This window comes from Polypterus senegalus, chromosome 17 (genome assembly GCF_016835505.1).
Source record: "Polypterus senegalus isolate Bchr_013 chromosome 17, ASM1683550v1, whole genome shotgun sequence".
In the NCBI taxonomy this organism is placed as follows: Eukaryota; Metazoa; Chordata; class Cladistia; order Polypteriformes; family Polypteridae; genus Polypterus; species Polypterus senegalus.
This window is the reverse complement of record NC_053170.1, coordinates 78,054,323-78,073,379: the sequence shown is the minus strand read 5'-3', so window position 1 is coordinate 78,073,379 and position 19,057 is coordinate 78,054,323. Positions and strand designations below refer to the sequence as shown.

The 19,057-nt window shown below is 37.0% G+C and overlaps 1 protein-coding gene across 4 annotated transcripts in view; it reads left to right on the top strand.

Moving 5' to 3' along the window:
* The window catches only part of ccdc28b (coiled-coil domain containing 28B), a 33,170-nt gene extending 19,760 nt beyond the window's left edge, over positions 1-13,410 (top strand). For 2 of the 4 annotated variants that reach the window (XM_039739518.1, XM_039739517.1), the window contains exons 4-7: positions 3,201-3,355; positions 3,451-3,473; positions 3,647-3,703; positions 12,409-13,410. In XM_039739518.1, coding sequence (XP_039595452.1) covers positions 3,201-3,355; positions 3,451-3,473; positions 3,647-3,701 — 233 coding nt within the window. In that variant the 3' untranslated portion in view covers positions 3,702-3,703; positions 12,409-13,410. The remainder of the gene's footprint in view (positions 1-3,200; positions 3,356-3,450; positions 3,474-3,646; positions 3,704-12,408) is intronic. The other 2 variants (XM_039739519.1, XM_039739520.1) reach the window with 2 other exon arrangements.
* Positions 13,411-19,057: the final 5,647 nt, after the last annotated feature.

Genomic DNA, 19,057 nt, shown 5'->3' with positions numbered 1-19,057 from the left:
CTTCTATGGTCCTGTCTAGCTCTCCTAGACTAACTGCCTGTCTCCTGGAATCTCCTCCATGCCCTTGAGACAGTGCTGGGAGACACTGCAAACCTTCTGGCAATGACACACATTGATGTGCCATCCTGGAGAAGTTGAATTTCCTGTGCAACCTCTGTAGGGTCCAGGTTTCGCCTCATGCTACCAGTAGTTACACTGACCATAGCGAAATGCAAAACTAGTGAAAAAAACAGTCAGAAAAGATGAGGAGGGAAAAATGTCAGTGGCTTCCACCTGTTAAACCATTCCTGTTTTGGGGATCATCTCATTGTTGCCCCTCTAGTGCACCTGTTAATTTCATTAACAGCAAAGCAGCTGAAACTGATTAACAACCCCCTGTGCTACTTAACTGACCAAATCAATATCCCAGAAGTTTCATTGACTTGATGCTATACTCTGATTAGAAAGTGTTCCTTTAATTTTTTTGAGCAGTATATATAGAGATATATATATATAGATATAGATATAGATATATATAGATATATATATATATATAGAGAGATATATATATATATATATATATATAGATATATATAGTTATATATAGATAGATAGATATTTAATTATATATATAGATGTATATAGTTAGATATTTATTTATATATATATAGATATATATATAATATAATTCTTCTTTCGGCTGCTCCCATTACGGGTTGCCACAATGGATCATCTTCTCCCATATCTTTCTGTCCTCTGCATGTTGTTCTGTTAGAATTCACAAACTGGGCACTTCTGTAGGCCCTGCAATTTTGTCAGTGCCAGTGGTCGCATCAACCACAGAGCAAAGCTGCGAATAAAATGTGAAACGAGAATAAAATAAAAATACCGTATTTACATGTGTACCACGCGCACATTTTTTCCCAAAAATTCGTATTAGAAAATCAGTTACACGTCATACATGAGGAAATGTAATTCTGTAATGTTTACTTCTTCTGCATGGGCTCTCTCGCTCGCTCGCTTGCTTGCTTTCTCTCTCGCACACTCGTGCTCTCTCTCTCTCTCTCTCTCTCTCTCTCTCTCTGTAAACGCTTCCTATACAATCACAACGTGCGTCGTACACGGGGCAAAACGATTTTTGCATTTTTCTTTGTAAAAATTAGGGTGCTCATTTTACATGAGGGCACGTGGTACACGAGTAAAAACCGTAAAATAAAATGTGAAATGAGACATCACTCACCGCATTCGGAGCATACACTGAGACGATATTTTATGTTTAGTCTGCAGCTTTGAATGAGAAAAGGTCAAGAATAGATCATTGTGATCAAGCACATTTGTTAATTTATTTGTGTGATTCCAAAAAGTTACTGAAAGTGTGATTTCCAACAGGAATTATCGTGTGCAGTATACTTCACAGCCGTCTGTGTATATCTCTCCTTTTTGTTGGTGAAGAAATGCTCCCTGGTTACAAACAAACCGTTATGAAATTGTTGGTGCATGATCTTGACTAATGTTACCTAGTCCAAAGTTTTTTTTTTTTTGGGGTCAAATAGGTGTCAATTAAGTCAGGGCCTGAGACTCTAACCAATATCACTCCAACCAGTTGCTTAATTAGGCTCTGACTCTTGTTGTTAATTAAACCCGTTCTTTAATTCCGTGCCTTATTGCTGCTTTCATTGTGCAATAGCATACATTTCTGAAATTGTCGATTTTCTCTTTTCTAAGAGCACTGTGGAAGAAAACCCCCTGAAGAAGACAGGACAAGTTCAATCAATTAGATTTTTTTTCAGTCACAGAAGTGCCTGGATTCTACGCTGCAAGGCACAAGAGCAAAGTTACATTTTTTCTTCTTCCTTCTCCTTCCCCTTATTTATAACAAAAAACATAATATAATTTACTTAAGCATTTGATTTTATTATGCTAATGGGACATCTGTTCTTATTTTTTTCACTTGTCAGATAGACCCTAAAAAGGAAAGGTCATCTTTCCTGTGTCAAATAGACGCATTCCTAAAGAAACTGGAAATTTTCCTAGGTCAGCTTACTGCGCTGTCTGTATGAATAACCTGCCGCTATAGCAAAACTGCTTTGTCGGCTATTAACCCTAACTAGCTTGCAAGCAGTTAATTTTTCTTTTACAGGAACTGAGCAGATCAGTATTTCTGAGACCTTTGCCATTCTTTATTTTCAGATATTGTGTGATTGACAATGTTGGTCAAGTTTTGCTGGTCATGCTTTTGTAATTTTGTATCTCATTAATGTTTGGCTGCTAATTAAGAAAAAAAGAAACAATTAAGGGATCTGAGTCTTCAAGAGCAAGTCAAATAAAATTAATTGAAAAGAACTTAATTAGGAGCAAAAACAGGTCACTAATTAAGAAAAGGGTTAGAATGAAAACGTGCAGCCACATGGGCCCGCCGGGACCGGAGTAGGGGACCCCTGGTCTAATCATTTATTAAAACTTATGTTAATAATAGACTTGTAAATTTTATCTGTTTGTACGGTTTTGTTATATGATGACTTAATCACAATTGATTGTGAAAATTACATTATTTTTCAGTTTTTGTTAACATGAACTTGGCATGTTGGCATGACCTTTTGCCATTTAACAGTGTACCTTTCTGGTTTTTCAGTGGAGTTGAGCTACTTAAATTTCTGTAAAAACAGTAAAAATTGCCATCGTCTAAAACACCTGGTAGTGTATATATACAGTGATGTTTAGAAAGTATTCAGACCTTTCACTTTCTGCACATTTTATTGTTTTGTAGATTGAGTTTTAAATGGATACATTTGCCATTTTTCCTCACCAATCTACTCTAAATAGCTCATGAAGACAAACTGAAAACAGGATAGCCTGTCTCATTCTGCAAGTGTAGTGCTGCCAGGTCCGCATGACAACACCAGTTTTTCTTCCAGAAACACCACTGGTTTAATTATTTATTTACACTCAAGCATAAATGACATCTTGACAGTTTTTCTGTTTAGGAATGCTCCCTGAAACCATGATTTTGCCTGTTGAATATGACAACCTCCTTATATGAGAAGGAATTAAATAATAATGTTCAACAATCCATTTTGTTAACCAGCTTTTCCTGGGCATGGTCATGGGAAAGCTGGAGTCTATCATGTTCATTGAATTCTGCAGGTAGTTCTTGTACATTTTTTTTCTGTACAGATCAAAATAGCAAATAATCACCTCTGTCCTATTTTTTATTATTCTAGGAAAGGTCTGTTCATTTGAACAGCTGGAGCATGTGAGAGAAATGCAAGAAAAACTTGCCAGATTGCATTTTAGCTTGGACAGTCACATGGAGGAGTTATCTGATGACCAAAAAAAGTCTGCCTCAGACCGCAACCTTGAGCATCTGCTGTGTAATGTAAGTTGACTGAATGGGCCTTAAGGTTCCTTTTTTCCATACATAAAGTTGCCTTTCTACTGAATGTACATTAACCTTCTTTGTTTTTTCTTTAGCTGGAAGAGCTTAGTAGTTCAATGTATCCTTTTTCAAGTAAATATTATTTTGATTTAATAACTAATATACATTAAGACTTTACTAAAGGTTGAATTGATTATAATTTATTGATTAAAACAAAGTCAGACTTTACTATAAGTTAAGAACAGATATGTAATGCACTTTAAACACATGGCTCCTTAACTTTTGTTTCAGTCAGAAACTTCATTTGGCTGAAAACCAGGATCTCTTAAGGGCGTCTGCCAACTAGAGGTAGTTTGAGGGATATAAAGCTCTTTGGGGGTCCCTCTCTCCAAGCTGGTCACAAGAGTTTTAGAAATGACATGACTGGTACAAGAAAGTCAGCTAGAAATTTTGATAGTTCAAAAGAGAAAAACATGTTTTTTGTACAGTTTCTTTGTAAAAACAGAGATATCTTTGGAAACAGAAATTAAATATATTAATGTAGCAGTTATTACACATATTTATTGTTCATGCTAGTGTCCTTAGGAAACTTGAGAAGAAGTTTTTTTCTTTAAGAATAAAACTTAGATTTTTTTTTTTCATTTTGTGTGCCAGCCCATGCACAGTACAGGAATGTAATTGGCATAATATGCAAACCAAGATAATACAAAGTTCCATTATATATCCAAGGCAACTGGTGAAACAAGCAAAGCAACATTTTAAATTAAATGGAGCAAAAAATATTACCAATTTTCAGCTACTGTATGGTGGTATAAAATGCCTTCCTCCTTTGCTGACTTTGTCAGTGCGCTATAAACCTTTCTTTAAAAGAAATATATGCAACTCTACCTTACTGTATTTTAGGCCCAATGTTCATTTCAGTAAACTCATCCCATCAATAATTAAAGGTTTTACAAACAGAATTATGGAATAAACCATGTTTAGTGAACAAAAAGTGAATAAGGAAGATCAATTTAGAAGCTTCTTTTGAAAAAGTGGGTTGTTTACTGAATTTGTTAGAACATCGTTTGTATAAATTACAAGTACTATTACGCCCCGTGTCTACGTGTGTTTCCTCCGGGTACTCTGGTTTCCTCCCACAGTCCAAAGACATGCAGGTTAGGTGCATTGGCGATCCTAAATTGTCCCTAGTGTGTGCTTGGTGTGTGGGGGTGTGTGTGTCTGTGAGCACCCTGCGATGGGCTGGCGCCCTGCCTGGGGTTTGTTTCCTGCTTTGCGCCCTGTGTTGGCTGGGATTGGCTCCAGCAGACCCCCGTGACCCTGTAGTTAGGATATAGCGGGTTGGATAATGGATGGATGGACAAGTACTATTACAAGTACTATATTCTAAGGTTTATGAATTCAGTCGTTTTGCTAAAAATAAAGGTTAATACAGCTTTTCATTTAATTAGGTGTCACAGGTTTTATTTTACTCTTTGGCAGTGAGGTTGATACAATTCTCCAGTACCATTTAATTTTAATTCCTGTTTTTGTTTTAACTTTAAATGTCTTCTTTCTTCAGAAAATGTTTAATACATTTTTTTTTGATCCACAGTTAATTTTGTCTAAAATTATCTCTTATATTATAAAATTTGTGAAAAAAGCACAATTTCTGATTTTATTACTGCATTAATATGCATAATATAACTATATAGGATTAAGTGTTGTAGCATTGCAGCATGGATATTTTCTGCTAATAGTCTAACTGAACAGTAGTTTAAGTGTTAATTGACTACAATAAAGTGTTATATAAGGGAACTAGGAACCTAATAGTTTCTTCAAGAAGTACAAGTGAGACATAGTGGCGATGGAGTTCTGGCCATAGATGGGAAGCTGGTGTGTTTTTTTTTTTAAAAGAAGTTTTAGCAAATAATGGGGAAAACGTTTGAGGCTGCTCTGAGTCCATAACCAACGTCAAAGATGTGCTTGGTCAACTACGATTTTGGCTTAGTTTGTCATGATGGAAATAGGAGTTTCACTTAAGTATAGATTTAGCTAACACACATGTATGATGTGTTGGAATGGACCAATGTGCAAGAGGAAACAAAACAGATGAAAGAAAAAGGATAAAATTGTTTTCTTATTTTGTTGAAGAGAGTGGTCCTTGGAGAGAATGAAACCTTAATACAGGTAGCAGCTTTTAATAAACATTGCAACTGCATAGTAAATGAGACTGTTCAACGCGAAGAAGAAAGCATAGATGATTATGACTAGTGATTATATATGGCACCAATGAATCCCTCATAAGAGAGGGATTATTAGGTGAAGAATACCTTGCTTTAAAAAAATGTACAGATTTGCAGAGCTCTCCTATAAATAATGTAAAAACAATTGAAGGTGCTTCACTGCAAAAAAAAATACATACAGTTTCGTGGCTGCTCTTTTACCAAATGTGACGATAACCTTCATACAATGCTACCATCACATCTTGCTGTGCTGGCATGACGTTTGCCCATTTCTGAGACTTGTAGTCCTTGGTTGATCAACTGTTCAGTGCGTGACTTATAAGGGCTTGTAAATTTTGCCGTGAATATGTGTTAATCTGGATCAATCTATCAGGCATTGCTTGAGCTAACTGAAATTCAGTGTTCTGGAGCCTTCTAATCGGCTAGTGTAAAGTCATGCTAAAGTAGGCTGGGATTCGTAATTTAAATCCAGGATTATCTAGCACCTTTTTCTGGAACAGACCCCAGACAGCATGCTTTGCTTTGTTTAACTATGTCTTATCTGGTCATATAGTGTCAACCACAGATCACTGTTCATATCCCCTTTTAACTTTATTGCCTGTTTCAAGATGCAGTTAGGTTCAACAGGCTAAAAAGCGAACAGAATAGCCAGAATCATTAGTGTGTCGTAAACGGTTTTACATTTTCTCTGTGTCTATAGAGCTACTACTTAAAACATCATATAATTACTTAACTGCTAGTCTTTAAAGCACAATCAAATATAATTCAACAGCAAACATTTTTAGAAAACTGAGTAAAGGGACCAAAATTTAATAAGACTTTAGCTCACCTAAAAAGCAAAGAGAAGTAAAGCCCAAAAGTAGTATGTTGCAAACTCTTTTGCATCTACAGCGCTGCTGCTTCCAGTACAAAAGAGACAGAGATGGAGAGGGAGTGAGCAAGCACTAGCCTTACCATCAGAAAAAGTTAAGTGCAAATTTCCAAAATGCTTGAACGTGTAATTAACCAGTTACACACACAATACAAGTATCAAATGAACAAGATGCGAGACGAACAATGCTAAAACAACGAATGCTGGGGAAAGACTGGGGATCTGTAAAATGCTGGGAGGCATTGCCTACATATCACTTTATTCTTATGCATTCATGCAAACTTTTTTTTTTTAAAGTATGTTCGATCCACAGCTGATTGAATCTGCGGATACTGAGATGTACTTTAAAAGTATTCAGTACTCAATTCCATAAAGTAGCTATAGTCTTGAATACATCTTTAAAAACGTAAACTGAATCCAGAATACTCATCACATATAGGGGTTTAGTACTAACACCAAGGGATTATGCACAAATTGAAAATGAACTATACAATACAATGCAAATTATTTTTGTATAGCCTAAAATCACACAAGAAGTGCCACAATGGGCTTTAACAGGCTCTGCCGTTTGACAGTCCCACAGCCTTGACTTATAAAGAAGACAAGGAAAAATTCTCAAAATAAAACCCTTGTAGGAAAAAAAATTGTAAGAAACCTTGGGAAAGACGGTTCAAGAGAGAACTCTTTCCAGATAGGGTGGGCGTGCAGTAGGTGTCAAAAAATGGTGTAAACACAATACAATATACTGAACACAAGTAATCCTCAATACAATATAATAGTGCAGTAAAAATGTTACAAGTATAGAGCAGAATTCAATAGTAGATGATATTACATAATACAATTTGCTGCTTTCCCCTATTACCCATTCCACAGCTGAGACAGAGCTAGGCTAGCCAATCTGATGAAAGGATGCCTCTACCTGATGATTCCTGCAATCCTCCATCAGAGATGATTTTACCTTAGGCAGGTAAATCAACTTGGCAGTAGGGCAGTGGCAGCAAGTGCCACATTTGAGTACTGAGAAGAGAAACAGAAAAGGTGAGGATTAGTAGCAAATTATAACTGTCATATTACTTATGTTTTAGTGCTAATGACTAACAACAGAGATGCAGTATTTACAGGAAATCAGCACCTTTAGTCAGGATATGCTAAACTGAAGTTGTGTGTATTCAGCTGGGATTTGAAAGCTAAGACTGAAGGGGCATTTTTTATCATAGTAGGCACACCATTCCACAGTTTAGGGGCCCTGTAACTAAAAGCTCAACCTCCACTGTTATTTTAAATCTAATCCTTGGAATCCAAAGCAGACCTACTTCCTGAGTTCTTAATGTATGTTTTGGTTTGTAAGTTATTTAAGTTCAGATAAATAAGCCAGACCTTATCTATTTAAAACTTTATATGTTAAAAAGGAGGATTTTGAAATCTGCCCTAAACTTAACCAGGAGCCAGTGTAAGGATATAAGAACTGGACTTACGTTTTCGTATTTTCTTGATCTTGTAATAATTCTTGCAGCAGCATTTTGTATTAAATGGAAGCTGTATAAAGAACAGTTTGAAACATCCAGTGAACACCACATTGTAGTAGTATTAGGAGTAAATGCATTCATTTAATTTTTCAGTATCCCGCATATTTAGAAAATGCCTTAATTTACCATCGTTAAGTTTTGTAATATGCACTTTAAATGACATGCTAGAGTCAAAGATAACAGCTAGATTGTGGGCTAATTCAGTAAAACTAATGTTGGTTGCAATGGAGTTAAATAATGATGAAATATTGTTGCGATCAGCATCTTTCCCTCCAATAATTAACTTCTCTGTTTTTGTCTGTGTTTAAAGACAAGTAGTTCTCATCCATCCACTCTTTAAACTCACTAACACATCTAATTAAAGACAACATTGGAGAAACGTATAACTAGGTGTCATCTACATACGAGTGAAAATTAGAGTTATGTTTCTAACGACTGATCCCAGTGGAAGCAAGTAAAGTGTAGACCAACTGAAACAGATGCACTAAGGTTATAATTCACTAGTACAATATGAAAAGAATGTATAAGAGACACATATTTTAAATGTGAATTGTCTATGTTACCAATTTGCTTATTAGGGCCCTTAAATTCAATTATTCCTGGTTTACTGTGGAAAAATGAAAACTTAACATGTAATGTCTGCAGTTCAAAAACTGAAGATTGTCCAGTACAGAACAAGACTTTATTTATATGTCTCTGTTACTGGGTTGCATGCATTGCACTCTTTTCTTTTTGATTGGTTGTGGGTTTATGCCTTGCAAAGTACTGGCATACTGTCTACCATTTTTGCTTTTTGCTATATACCCTTTGCTGCTGCAGTAATCACTTGATCCCTGTGACAATAAACTGGAGGGGAATAAGTTTTCCCTTCGGCACATGTAGGATTACTTAGAACATCTGTTCAGTTATTATCAGTTGATTGCTTAACCTCTTCCTCACTAACTATTACTAGTTGACTGGAGCATGTACATGCATAATGTTCTAACTGCAGCTGGCAATATATTTGTGAAATAACGCAGTGCTTTTTTTAAACCAAGCTCAAGAGGAAAAGGAATTGGAATAAAACGGAACAGAATTTAATTCCAATAAGTTCCACAAAATTCTGCATAAGTTAATTTTTCTTGATTTGTTAAATATTATACATTAGATTTTATGAATATAAAATACAGACACATCAAACACATTCAAGCATAATGCATGAATTACATGTTAAGATAATTTTTCAAGTTATTTTCATTTCTACAAGAATGAAATGTAAATGTCTTATGGTGCTTTATCTACACTCTGCAATAACTTTCCATAAAAAAAAATACTGTTTTTATACTTGACTAAAATAATGACCCATAATATCGGGCAGATATGGTGAGCCAGAGTTCATGATCTTAGGTCCAGTTGGACATTTTTAAACTCTATGTTAAAGGTGTGATACTTGTAATTCACTGTGTGTTAGTAAAATCTGATTTCTTGTATTACTTTCCGTGTGACATTCCCTCTATTTTGAGTAAGTGATTTGTGTGTGAACTCTGTATTAATAATATTAATATAGAGATTTGGAGTCCCTATTAAATTGAAAGTGGATGAACACTCTGAAATATCTGAAAAGACCACATTGAAGGATAATTTTAGTGAACCAATTCCAACAACTTCTGGTATGTCTGTAACCATTGTACTATACCTGTACTTTAGAACATAAGGACAATCTCAGACAAGAACAGGCCATTCAGCCCAACAAAGCTCACCAGTCCTATCCATTTCATTCTTCTAAAATAACACCAAGTCTAGTTTTATTAGTCTGTGCAAAATTTACCCTTACCACATTTCCAACTGTGTCCCTGTACTCTTGATGAACTCATTTTAAAAGTAACAGTCTCGATCCACTGTACTAATTCCCTTCACAATTTTAAACACTTCAGTCATATCTCCCTTTATATAGTTTTTTTAGACTGAGAAGACTCTGCTCTTTTAATCTTTCCTCTTTATACATCCCCTATAGCCCTGGAATCAGCCTAGTTCCTTTGCTTTGGACTTTATCTAGCACTGCTATGTCCTTCTTACAGCCTGGAGACCAACACTGTACACAGCACTCCAGGTGAGATCTTACCACTATGTTTTAAAGCTTCAGCATAAACTATTTGGACTTGTACTCTACACACCATACTATGTAAGACATTCTTTAGCCTTCTTAAGGCTTCTGAACACTGTCTGGCAGCTGCTAATGTCGAGTCCACTATGACTCCTAAATCCTTCTCAAAAGGTGCATTTGAATGTGTATTCAAACTTAACACTTTTACTTCCTACATATAATGCTTTACTATTTCTTACATTAAATTTCATCTGCCAAAAATCTGCCCAAGCCATGTATGCTGTCCAAGCCTCTTTGTAATGATTCAATGAATTCTAGATTATCCGCCAATCCACCTAGCTTGGTATTATCTGAAACTTGTTACATATATTCCTATCCAAATCATTTATTTATATATATATATATAAAAATAGCAGCTGCCTTTGCGTTCAAGGTTATGGAACACCACTTTTAACATTAGCCAATTCTGTTAGTGCTCCTCACACCATAACCTGTGTCTGAGCTAATTTTGCACTCAACTACAAACATCTCCCTGAACTCCCACTTCTTTTAGTTTGATGCCTGACCTCTCATGTGGCACCTTATCAAATGCTTTCTGAAAGTGAAGATAAATAATGTCACATGCTCCACTTTGATCATATCCTTTTGTTACATCCCCATAGATTTCCAGCGTTTTGATAAAACATAACATTCCTCTTCTGAACCCATGCTGTGTGTTCAGTAAAACTTATGTTCATGCTGTGTGCTTTTGAATCTTTTCCTTAATAATTCCTTCCACTAATTTACCTGTGATGCACATTGTGCTTACTGCCCTTTAGTTACTTGGATGCGCCTGATCGCCCTTTTCATATAACAGGATAATATTTGCCATTTTTCAGTCCTTCAGAATTTCCCCAGTGCACATAGTCACTTCCTAGAAATATGTGTCAAGGGTTTATATATGTACTCACTAACCTTCTTAAGAATTTTAGAGTAAATATTATCTGGTCCTGGAGATTTATTTGATTTCAGCCTATTTAATCTAAGCAGCACTTCCCCATTTAATGCTGGGAAGTTATCTACTTCCTCATATGTGAAGACCTTAGAAAAATGAGAGTTTGGAGTATCTGCTGCTAATACTTTCTGTATTTTAGTTTCACCTTTATTATTCATGATGCACTTCACCTCCTTCTTGACTGTTCTTTTGCTAATAAAATACTGAAAGAATCTCTTTGGGTCATCTTTCTCCTTATCTTCTATATTCCTCTTTAACTGCCTTATAGCTTCCCTAATAATATTCTTAAAGGTTACCCTCACCCTCTCATACCACCTACAATTCACATTGAAGTTTTCAGTCTTATGAACATTATATAGCTGTTTGTTACTTTGCAGCTTCTTTTTCAACTTTTTATTAACCCACTGCAAGTTTTTTTTTCTGATTCCAAATGTAATAATGCAACTGTCCTGCATTATATGTAAAATATTTGCAAACCTGCTCCACAGCTACTCGACTATTGCCACACTTAAAGGCTTATTATCCCAGTCCATCCATCTTAAACTTTGATGTATCTGCTCAAAATGTTCCCTAGCAAAATTAAACTTAATAATTTTGGTCTTTGCATCCGTGCCTTTCCAAAACACAGAGAATTGTATTATATTATGGTAACTTGACCCTATTGGTTCAATAACCTGTACACCCTCAATTCTATCCTGATTATTACAAAATACTAAATCTAGACAGGCTTCTCCCTGCATTGGTGCTTTAAAATAATTAAAAAAAAAAAACAGTCAATGATTACTTCTAAAAATTCCTGTTCTTATGTTTAGCTGTTTGCAAGGTTAGTCCAGCTAATATTCGAATAGTTAAAGTCCCCCACGGCTATAATATTCCCTTGTAAAGTTGCCTTTTTAATATTACTAAAAAGATGTGCATTGAAATTACTGTCTGCATTAGATGGTCTATAACATACTCTTAACATAAGGTCTGTTTCCCTAATGCTTTTCAGATAAAGCCATATGTCCCCACTAAGATGTGGGGGGCTCATCGTCCAATTGAAGCAGACTTGTTTTTAAATTTTCTTTGACATAAACAGCTACTCCACTTGTTTTTCTGTTCTGTCTATCTTTCCTTAACAAGTGTATCCATCTATGTTATACTCATCCAGATCCTTGTTATTTAACCAAAGATGTTTCTGTTATTGAAATAATATCATAACTATGCTCGGCTAAATACAACTTTAACTCACCCATTTTATTTCTGATACTTCTGGCATTAATGCAAGTTATTTTAAATGTCTTTGGTTGTGTGTTAGAATTTACATTACTATGTATTTTTATTTTTACACTGTTGTGTGTTCCTTTATGTATAGGTCTATACCTGGCCTGCCCACCCGTCCCCAGTTTAAACAATCCTTGAATAACCTACTCATATGCTTCCCTAACACATTGGTTCCCCTCTAGTTCAGATGTAACCTGTCATGGTGGAACCGGTACCATCTGTTCCAAAAGGAGTCCCAATGTCCCATAAACCAATACCAAGATTTGAGGCATACATTAAGCTTTCTGATATCTTCAGTCTCATCTCATCTGGTGTGTGACACAGACAGAACTTCAGAGAAGACTGCCTATCAGTTCTGGTCCTCAGCCTGGCACCTCACTCTTTAAATTTGGATTGCAGAACTGATAGATTACCATTATGTATTTCATTTGTTCCAACATGGACAATGACAACTGGATCCACCCCTGTTCTGGCCAAGAGCCTATCAACTCATCCAGGGAGGTTCCCCCCCTGTACACCCGGAAGGCAGCACACTGTGCAAGACTCTCTGTCTGTCTTTGGAGCAAACCTGCACTTCAATCTAATGACTGAGTCCCCAACTTTCATAACCTCTGTCTTTCTGGGATTGGTTTTTCATGCCTGCTTACCACCTTAGAATTTTCAGAGGCAACATCCAGCTCCTCAAGGACATGAAAACTGTTTGAATTTTCCATTTCTGGGGTTGGATGGATACAACAGAGCAGTTTCAAACATTAAAAGGAATCTAATCTTCAGGTGTGTGCTTGTAGACTAGACATTTTAAAAATAGATTAACACATCTAGACTTTTAATCAGTTTTGTTGTTTGGTTACTTGCCAATACAGATGAAATTGTTTCTATATAATTTTCTTTTTTTTGTAGTCATATATTTTATGTGATATTGTGCATGAGTCTGGTAAACTTGCATAATTTCAATGAACATCTCTGGCATTTGTGTTCCGCCTTTTCAGCACTGCAAAAACATTAATTTCCAAAAGTGTACTTTTCTAATTGCCATTGTATTGTAGAATGAAAGAATGTAATTTTCTTTAAACATTACTCATATTGTGTGTTATTTTGTGCAACCTTTTTGACTGCTTCTATCAAGACTACCAATTTCTGAGCCATAAGTATATATGAGTCGGTAACCCATTAATTACAGTTGACTAAACCAAAGCAATTGCACCTGTGGAATCATTTTGTGTTGCTGGCAAGATATCTAGGTCTGAGTGAGGCAATTTTAGTGATGTGAAATCTGATGATTCATTATTGTAGTGATGATATGGTACAATAAAATATAAAACTACATGAATGAAAAAACAATGTATCTGTGAAAGTGACTTATTAGTATTTTATGGTTTGAGACCTCATATAGCAGAAGGAAGCAAGACAGTACCAGTTAACACCACTTTATTTAGAAGCTTACATTTATAAAAAAAATATATTTTTGTAATTCAGCCACCGCTGAGCAGTCTACCTAACATAAATGTCATAGAGCATTATAAGAAACTTCAGTATCCTTATTGGGTTTTTTTAGGGTTTGTCTTGGATGACTTGTGAGAAGTTGGGGTATATGTTTTCATTCAGATATCACAGGTGCTTATACAGTGCTTTGATCAGATGCTGGTGGTACCACAGAAGATCCGGACTCGTTTCTCTGCTGTTAGTTTCTATTCCTCCCTTACCACATATTCTTATACTTCTAGACCTTTAAGGCCATATGCTTTCTATGAACCAGTGTAAATTCTTACTGTATGTTTGAGTCTACCTGCTTCTAGATGTCTGTATTTTATAATGTAGTCCCTTTTTGGATTGGTCCACATTACAAGTTAATGAAACATTTACCATGTCCATTTGTGCCTGGAATTTATTCTTGGGATTTGTGCCCGTAAAACCTTCACAGGGAGATGTCTGAACCACCTTATTTCACTCTTTTCAATACGGAGGGTCAGTGTCTTTACTCCAAGCCTCTTTGGATGTTTGTGCTTCTCTTCCTATCTCTAAGAGAAAGCCCAGCCACTCTGCTGAGAAAGCTCATTTCAGCCACTTGTACCTGTGATCTCCTTCTTTCAGTCATTACCTAAAGACCATAGGTAAGGATTGGGATGTAGATCAATTGGTAAATTGAGAGCTTTGCCTTTTGGCTCAGCTTTTTCTTCATCACTACCAATCGGTATAGTGACCACATTGCTAATCTTGCCGCCCCAGCCATCTGTTGATTTTAACATCCCTTTTACCCTCCCTCGTGATCAAGATCCTGAGGTACTTAAACTTTTTTACATGAGGCAGTAACTCACCTCCACCTCACAGTGGATAGTCCACATTTTATCTACTGAGGACCATGACATCAGATTTGGAGGTGCTGATTTTCCAATTAGTCCCTGCCTCTTCACACTCAGTTGCAAATCATCCCAGTGCATGCTGGGGTTCATTGCCCGATGAAGCTAACAGGATCATGTCATGTAGAAAAAGCACTGATGCAATTCTAAAGCCGCCTTCCCCTCCCAGACTTGATATCCTGTCCATAAATCACAAACCGGATAGGAGACAAAGTACAGCCCTGGCTGAGTCCTACACCCACTGGGAACAGTGCTGATGCTTTTCAGAGTATGCAGGCACAGCTCTCACTTTGATTATACAGGGACCAAATATCCCTTATTAAGGGCCCCAGAATCCCATAATCTCCAAGCACCAAAAAGAGAATCCCTCAAAGAACACTGTCATATTCCTTCTCTAAGTCCACAAAACTCATGTAGACCAATTTGACAAACTCCCATGCCCCCTCCAAGATCCTCATGAAGGTAAAAAGCTGACTCACTCTTCCATGGCCTGGACAGAATCTGCATTGCTCCTCCTGGATCTGAGGTTCCACAACTGGGCGGAGTCTCCTTTCCAGTACCCTGGCATAAGCTTTTCCAGGGAGGCAGAGGAGTGTTATCCCCTGATAGTTGGAGCACAACAGTCTGCCACTCCAGGGGCATGGCTTCTGATGACCATGCAGCATTGGAAAAGAGTTTCAGCTATGACAGCCCAACAATGTGTTTCTCGGCAGATCTGATTCAACCCTGGGACCTTGCCCCTGTGGAGTTGCTTAACTACCTCAGGGGTCTCATGAGGGAAATGACCATTGATCTCCCATCAGCTTCTGGCTGTGTCTCCACCACAGAGGGCATTTCCATCAGGTTCAGGAGCTCCTCAAAGTATTCCTTCCACCACCAAACTACATTATCAGTCCAGGTCAGCACTTCTTGACCCTTGCTGAGAAATGCCTGGGTAAAACCATATCATCCCTTTCTGAGTCACTTGATGGTTTGCCAGAACCTCTTTAAGCCTGAGCAATAGTTTTTTCTATGGTCTCTCTGAACTCCTCCCACACCTGGGTTTTTTCTTCCCTGAATAATAGATGCAGCCCCTTCGGGACACAGCTCTTGGCAGCCAATTCCACAATGGGGACTTTGAACAAGGCTGGCTCATTCAGGATGCTGGAAAAGCTCTTTTGGATGTTGAAGATGAAAGTCTTCTGATAATGGGCCTCCCTCAGATGCCCCCAGTACACCCTCATTACTCATTTGGGCTTTCCTGGTTTGCCCAGACGCCTCCCCCACCATGAGACCCAACTCACCACCAGGTGGTGATCAGTTGACAGCTCTGCCCCTTTGTTCATCTCAGTGTCCAGAACATACGAGTGTAAATCTGATGATATAATTATAAAATTGATCATAGATCTTTGACCTAAGGTGATGCTGTACTAAATATACTTATGAGCCACCTTATGTTCAATCACGGTGTTCATTATTAGAACATTAGAACAATCTAGATGAGAACAGGCCATTCAGCCCAACAAAAATTTCCAGTCCTAGCCACTTATTTCTTCCAAAAAAATATTGTCAAGTTTTGAAAGTCCCTAAAGTCTTACTGTTCACCACACTACTTGGTAGCTTATTCCAAGCGTCTATCATTCTTTGTGTAAAGAAAAACTTCCTAATGTTTGTGCGAAATTTACCCTTAACAAGTTTCCAACTGTGTCCACATGTTCTTGATGAACTCATTTTAAAATAACAGTCTTGATACACATTACGCTGCAATGTCCTCTTTTGTAGCTGGTTGACCAAAATTGCACACAGTACTCCAGATAAGGCCTCACCAGTGCATTATAAAGCTTTAGCATAACCTTGCTGGACTTGTACTCCACACATCGTGCTATATATCCTAAAATTCTGTTAGCCTTCTTAATGGCTTATGAACACTGTTGGGAAATCGATAGGTTAGAGTCCACTATGACTCCTAAATCCTTCTCATAAGGTGTACTTTGGATTTTCTGACTGCGCATTATGTATTCAAACCTAACATTTTTACTTCCTTTGTGTAATACTTTCCATTTACTGACATTAAATTTCATCTGCCACAAATCTGCCCAAGCCTCTATGTAATTGCCCAAGTCCTTCTGTAATGATATAGCGGATTCCAAATTATCTGCTAATACACCTATCTTGGTATCATCTGCAAATTTAAACAGCTTGTTACTTATATCTAATCTAACTCATATCTATCTATCTCATATCTAAATCATTTATATTTATATATATATATATATATATATATATATATATATATATATATATATATATATATATACAGTATATTAAAAATAGCACTGGGCCTAGCACTGACCCATGTGGAACACCACTCTTAACATCAGCCAATTCTAATAAGATTCCTCGCACCATTACCCTCTGCTTCCTGTGTCTGAGCCAACTCTGCACCCATCTAAAAGCATCACCCTGAACTCCACTTCTTTTAGTTTGATGCCCAACCTTGTATGTGGCACCTTATCTAATGTTTTCTGAAAGTCAAGATAAATAATACCATATGCTCCACTTTGATCATATCCTTTTGTTGCCTCCTCATAGAATTCTACCATATTAGTAAAACGCGACCTCCCTCTTCTGAACCCATGCTGACTGCTCAGAATAACTCCTATCCTTGCCAAGTGTTGCTCAGTCTTATCCTTAATAATTTCTTCCATTAATTTTCCTGTGATGCATGTTAAGCTTATTGGCCTATAGTTGCTTGGATCTGCTCTGCCACCCTCTTTATATAATGTGATGATATTTGCCATTTTCCAGTCCTTTGGAATCTTTCCAGTGCACAGTGACTTCCTAAAAATATGTCAGGGGTTTATATATGTACTCACTACCCTCATTAAGAACTTAAGGGTAAATCTTATCTTTTGCCTTATCTGCTATATTCCCCTCCAACTGTATTTTAGCCTCCCTGATATCCTTCTTATTGGTTGCCCTCATGTCCTCATACACTCTACGATTCACTTTGCAGTCATTAGTCTTATAAGCCTTATAAAGCAGTTTTTTTTTTCCTTTCCAGCTTCTTTTTTAAATCTTTATTAATCCACTGTGGTGTTTCTCTTAGTTTCCTATTAATTCCAATTTTAGGTATGTATTTGTCCTGCATTACATGTACAACATTTTTAAACCTGTTCCACTGCTCCTCGACTGTTTTCACACTTAAAAGCTTATCCCAGTCTATCCTACTTAGACTGTCTAGCACAGAAGTGCAATAACAAAAGATTGCTAGGGATAAGGTAAGGTAGGTGGTTCCTCCCAGTCTCCAGGGGCCTCATGTATAAATGGTGTGTACGCACAAAAATGTTGCGTACTCCTGTTTCCATGCTCAAATCGCAATGTATAAAACCCAAACTTGGCGTAAAGCCATGCACATTTTGCAAACTGGCGGCACCCAGTGTCAAAACAGTGCTTTTGTTCCAGTGTGGTTTCCCTTTCTTTTTTAGATCCACATCCCTGATGTGGCTTTATTAAATACACTGATATTAACTGCATATTGTTTATTAGTTTATTAGTTTGGTGGCATCTGATTGTAATTAACCTGTAACAATATAATGGTCCACAGAATGGCCAAACTATTCCAAATACCATAGCTGCTTTAGCATTGTTGCTCTCACTGCACCTTCTTCTTCTTCTTCTTCTTCTTCTTTCAGCTGCTCCCATTAGGGTTGCCACAGCGGATCATCTTTTTCCATATTACTCTCGCTGCACCAATTGGAGTATTTATATCACTGTATCTTAGTGTGGAATCACAGCTCTACAGCAGCTGATCGGAAAGTGAATTATTGGTATACAGCATCTAGGACATGCTGCCTCAGCCATGCTTGAAAATGGCAAACGCTTCAGAGCCTTTCCTGTACGGACCTCGCAGTTCAGAAACAGTTTCATCCCAAGAACTATAAATGCACTCAATCAAGTGCTCCTTACAGAAATGTTTGTACTTAGTACAATCAACTCACTGTAAACTTGCAATACAGTTATAATATTGCATAACCTGAGCCACTTTATAAAGCGTGTATTTACATATGATGACAACATCATTTTTAACATGAAATGCAGCAAAATATTTTACTACATTATACAGATAAAATGTTAATATTTAAATAATCTATATTGTTAACAATTAAACATGTGAGGACCTAGTGTCTCAACGCTAGCTAGTTCATGGATTGTTCCTGCCTCGCGCTTTATTCTTGCCAGGGCTGGCGCGACCCTGGAAGAATAGATGGATAGAATAATTAAACATGTACTACAAAGATATTTCAGTGTTCTTTAAAAGTTTTGAAGAATCGGTGTTCTAAGCTTACAGATGGCTTAACATCTATTATACAGCTGATTGAGTGGCAATTGGTTACTTGGGGG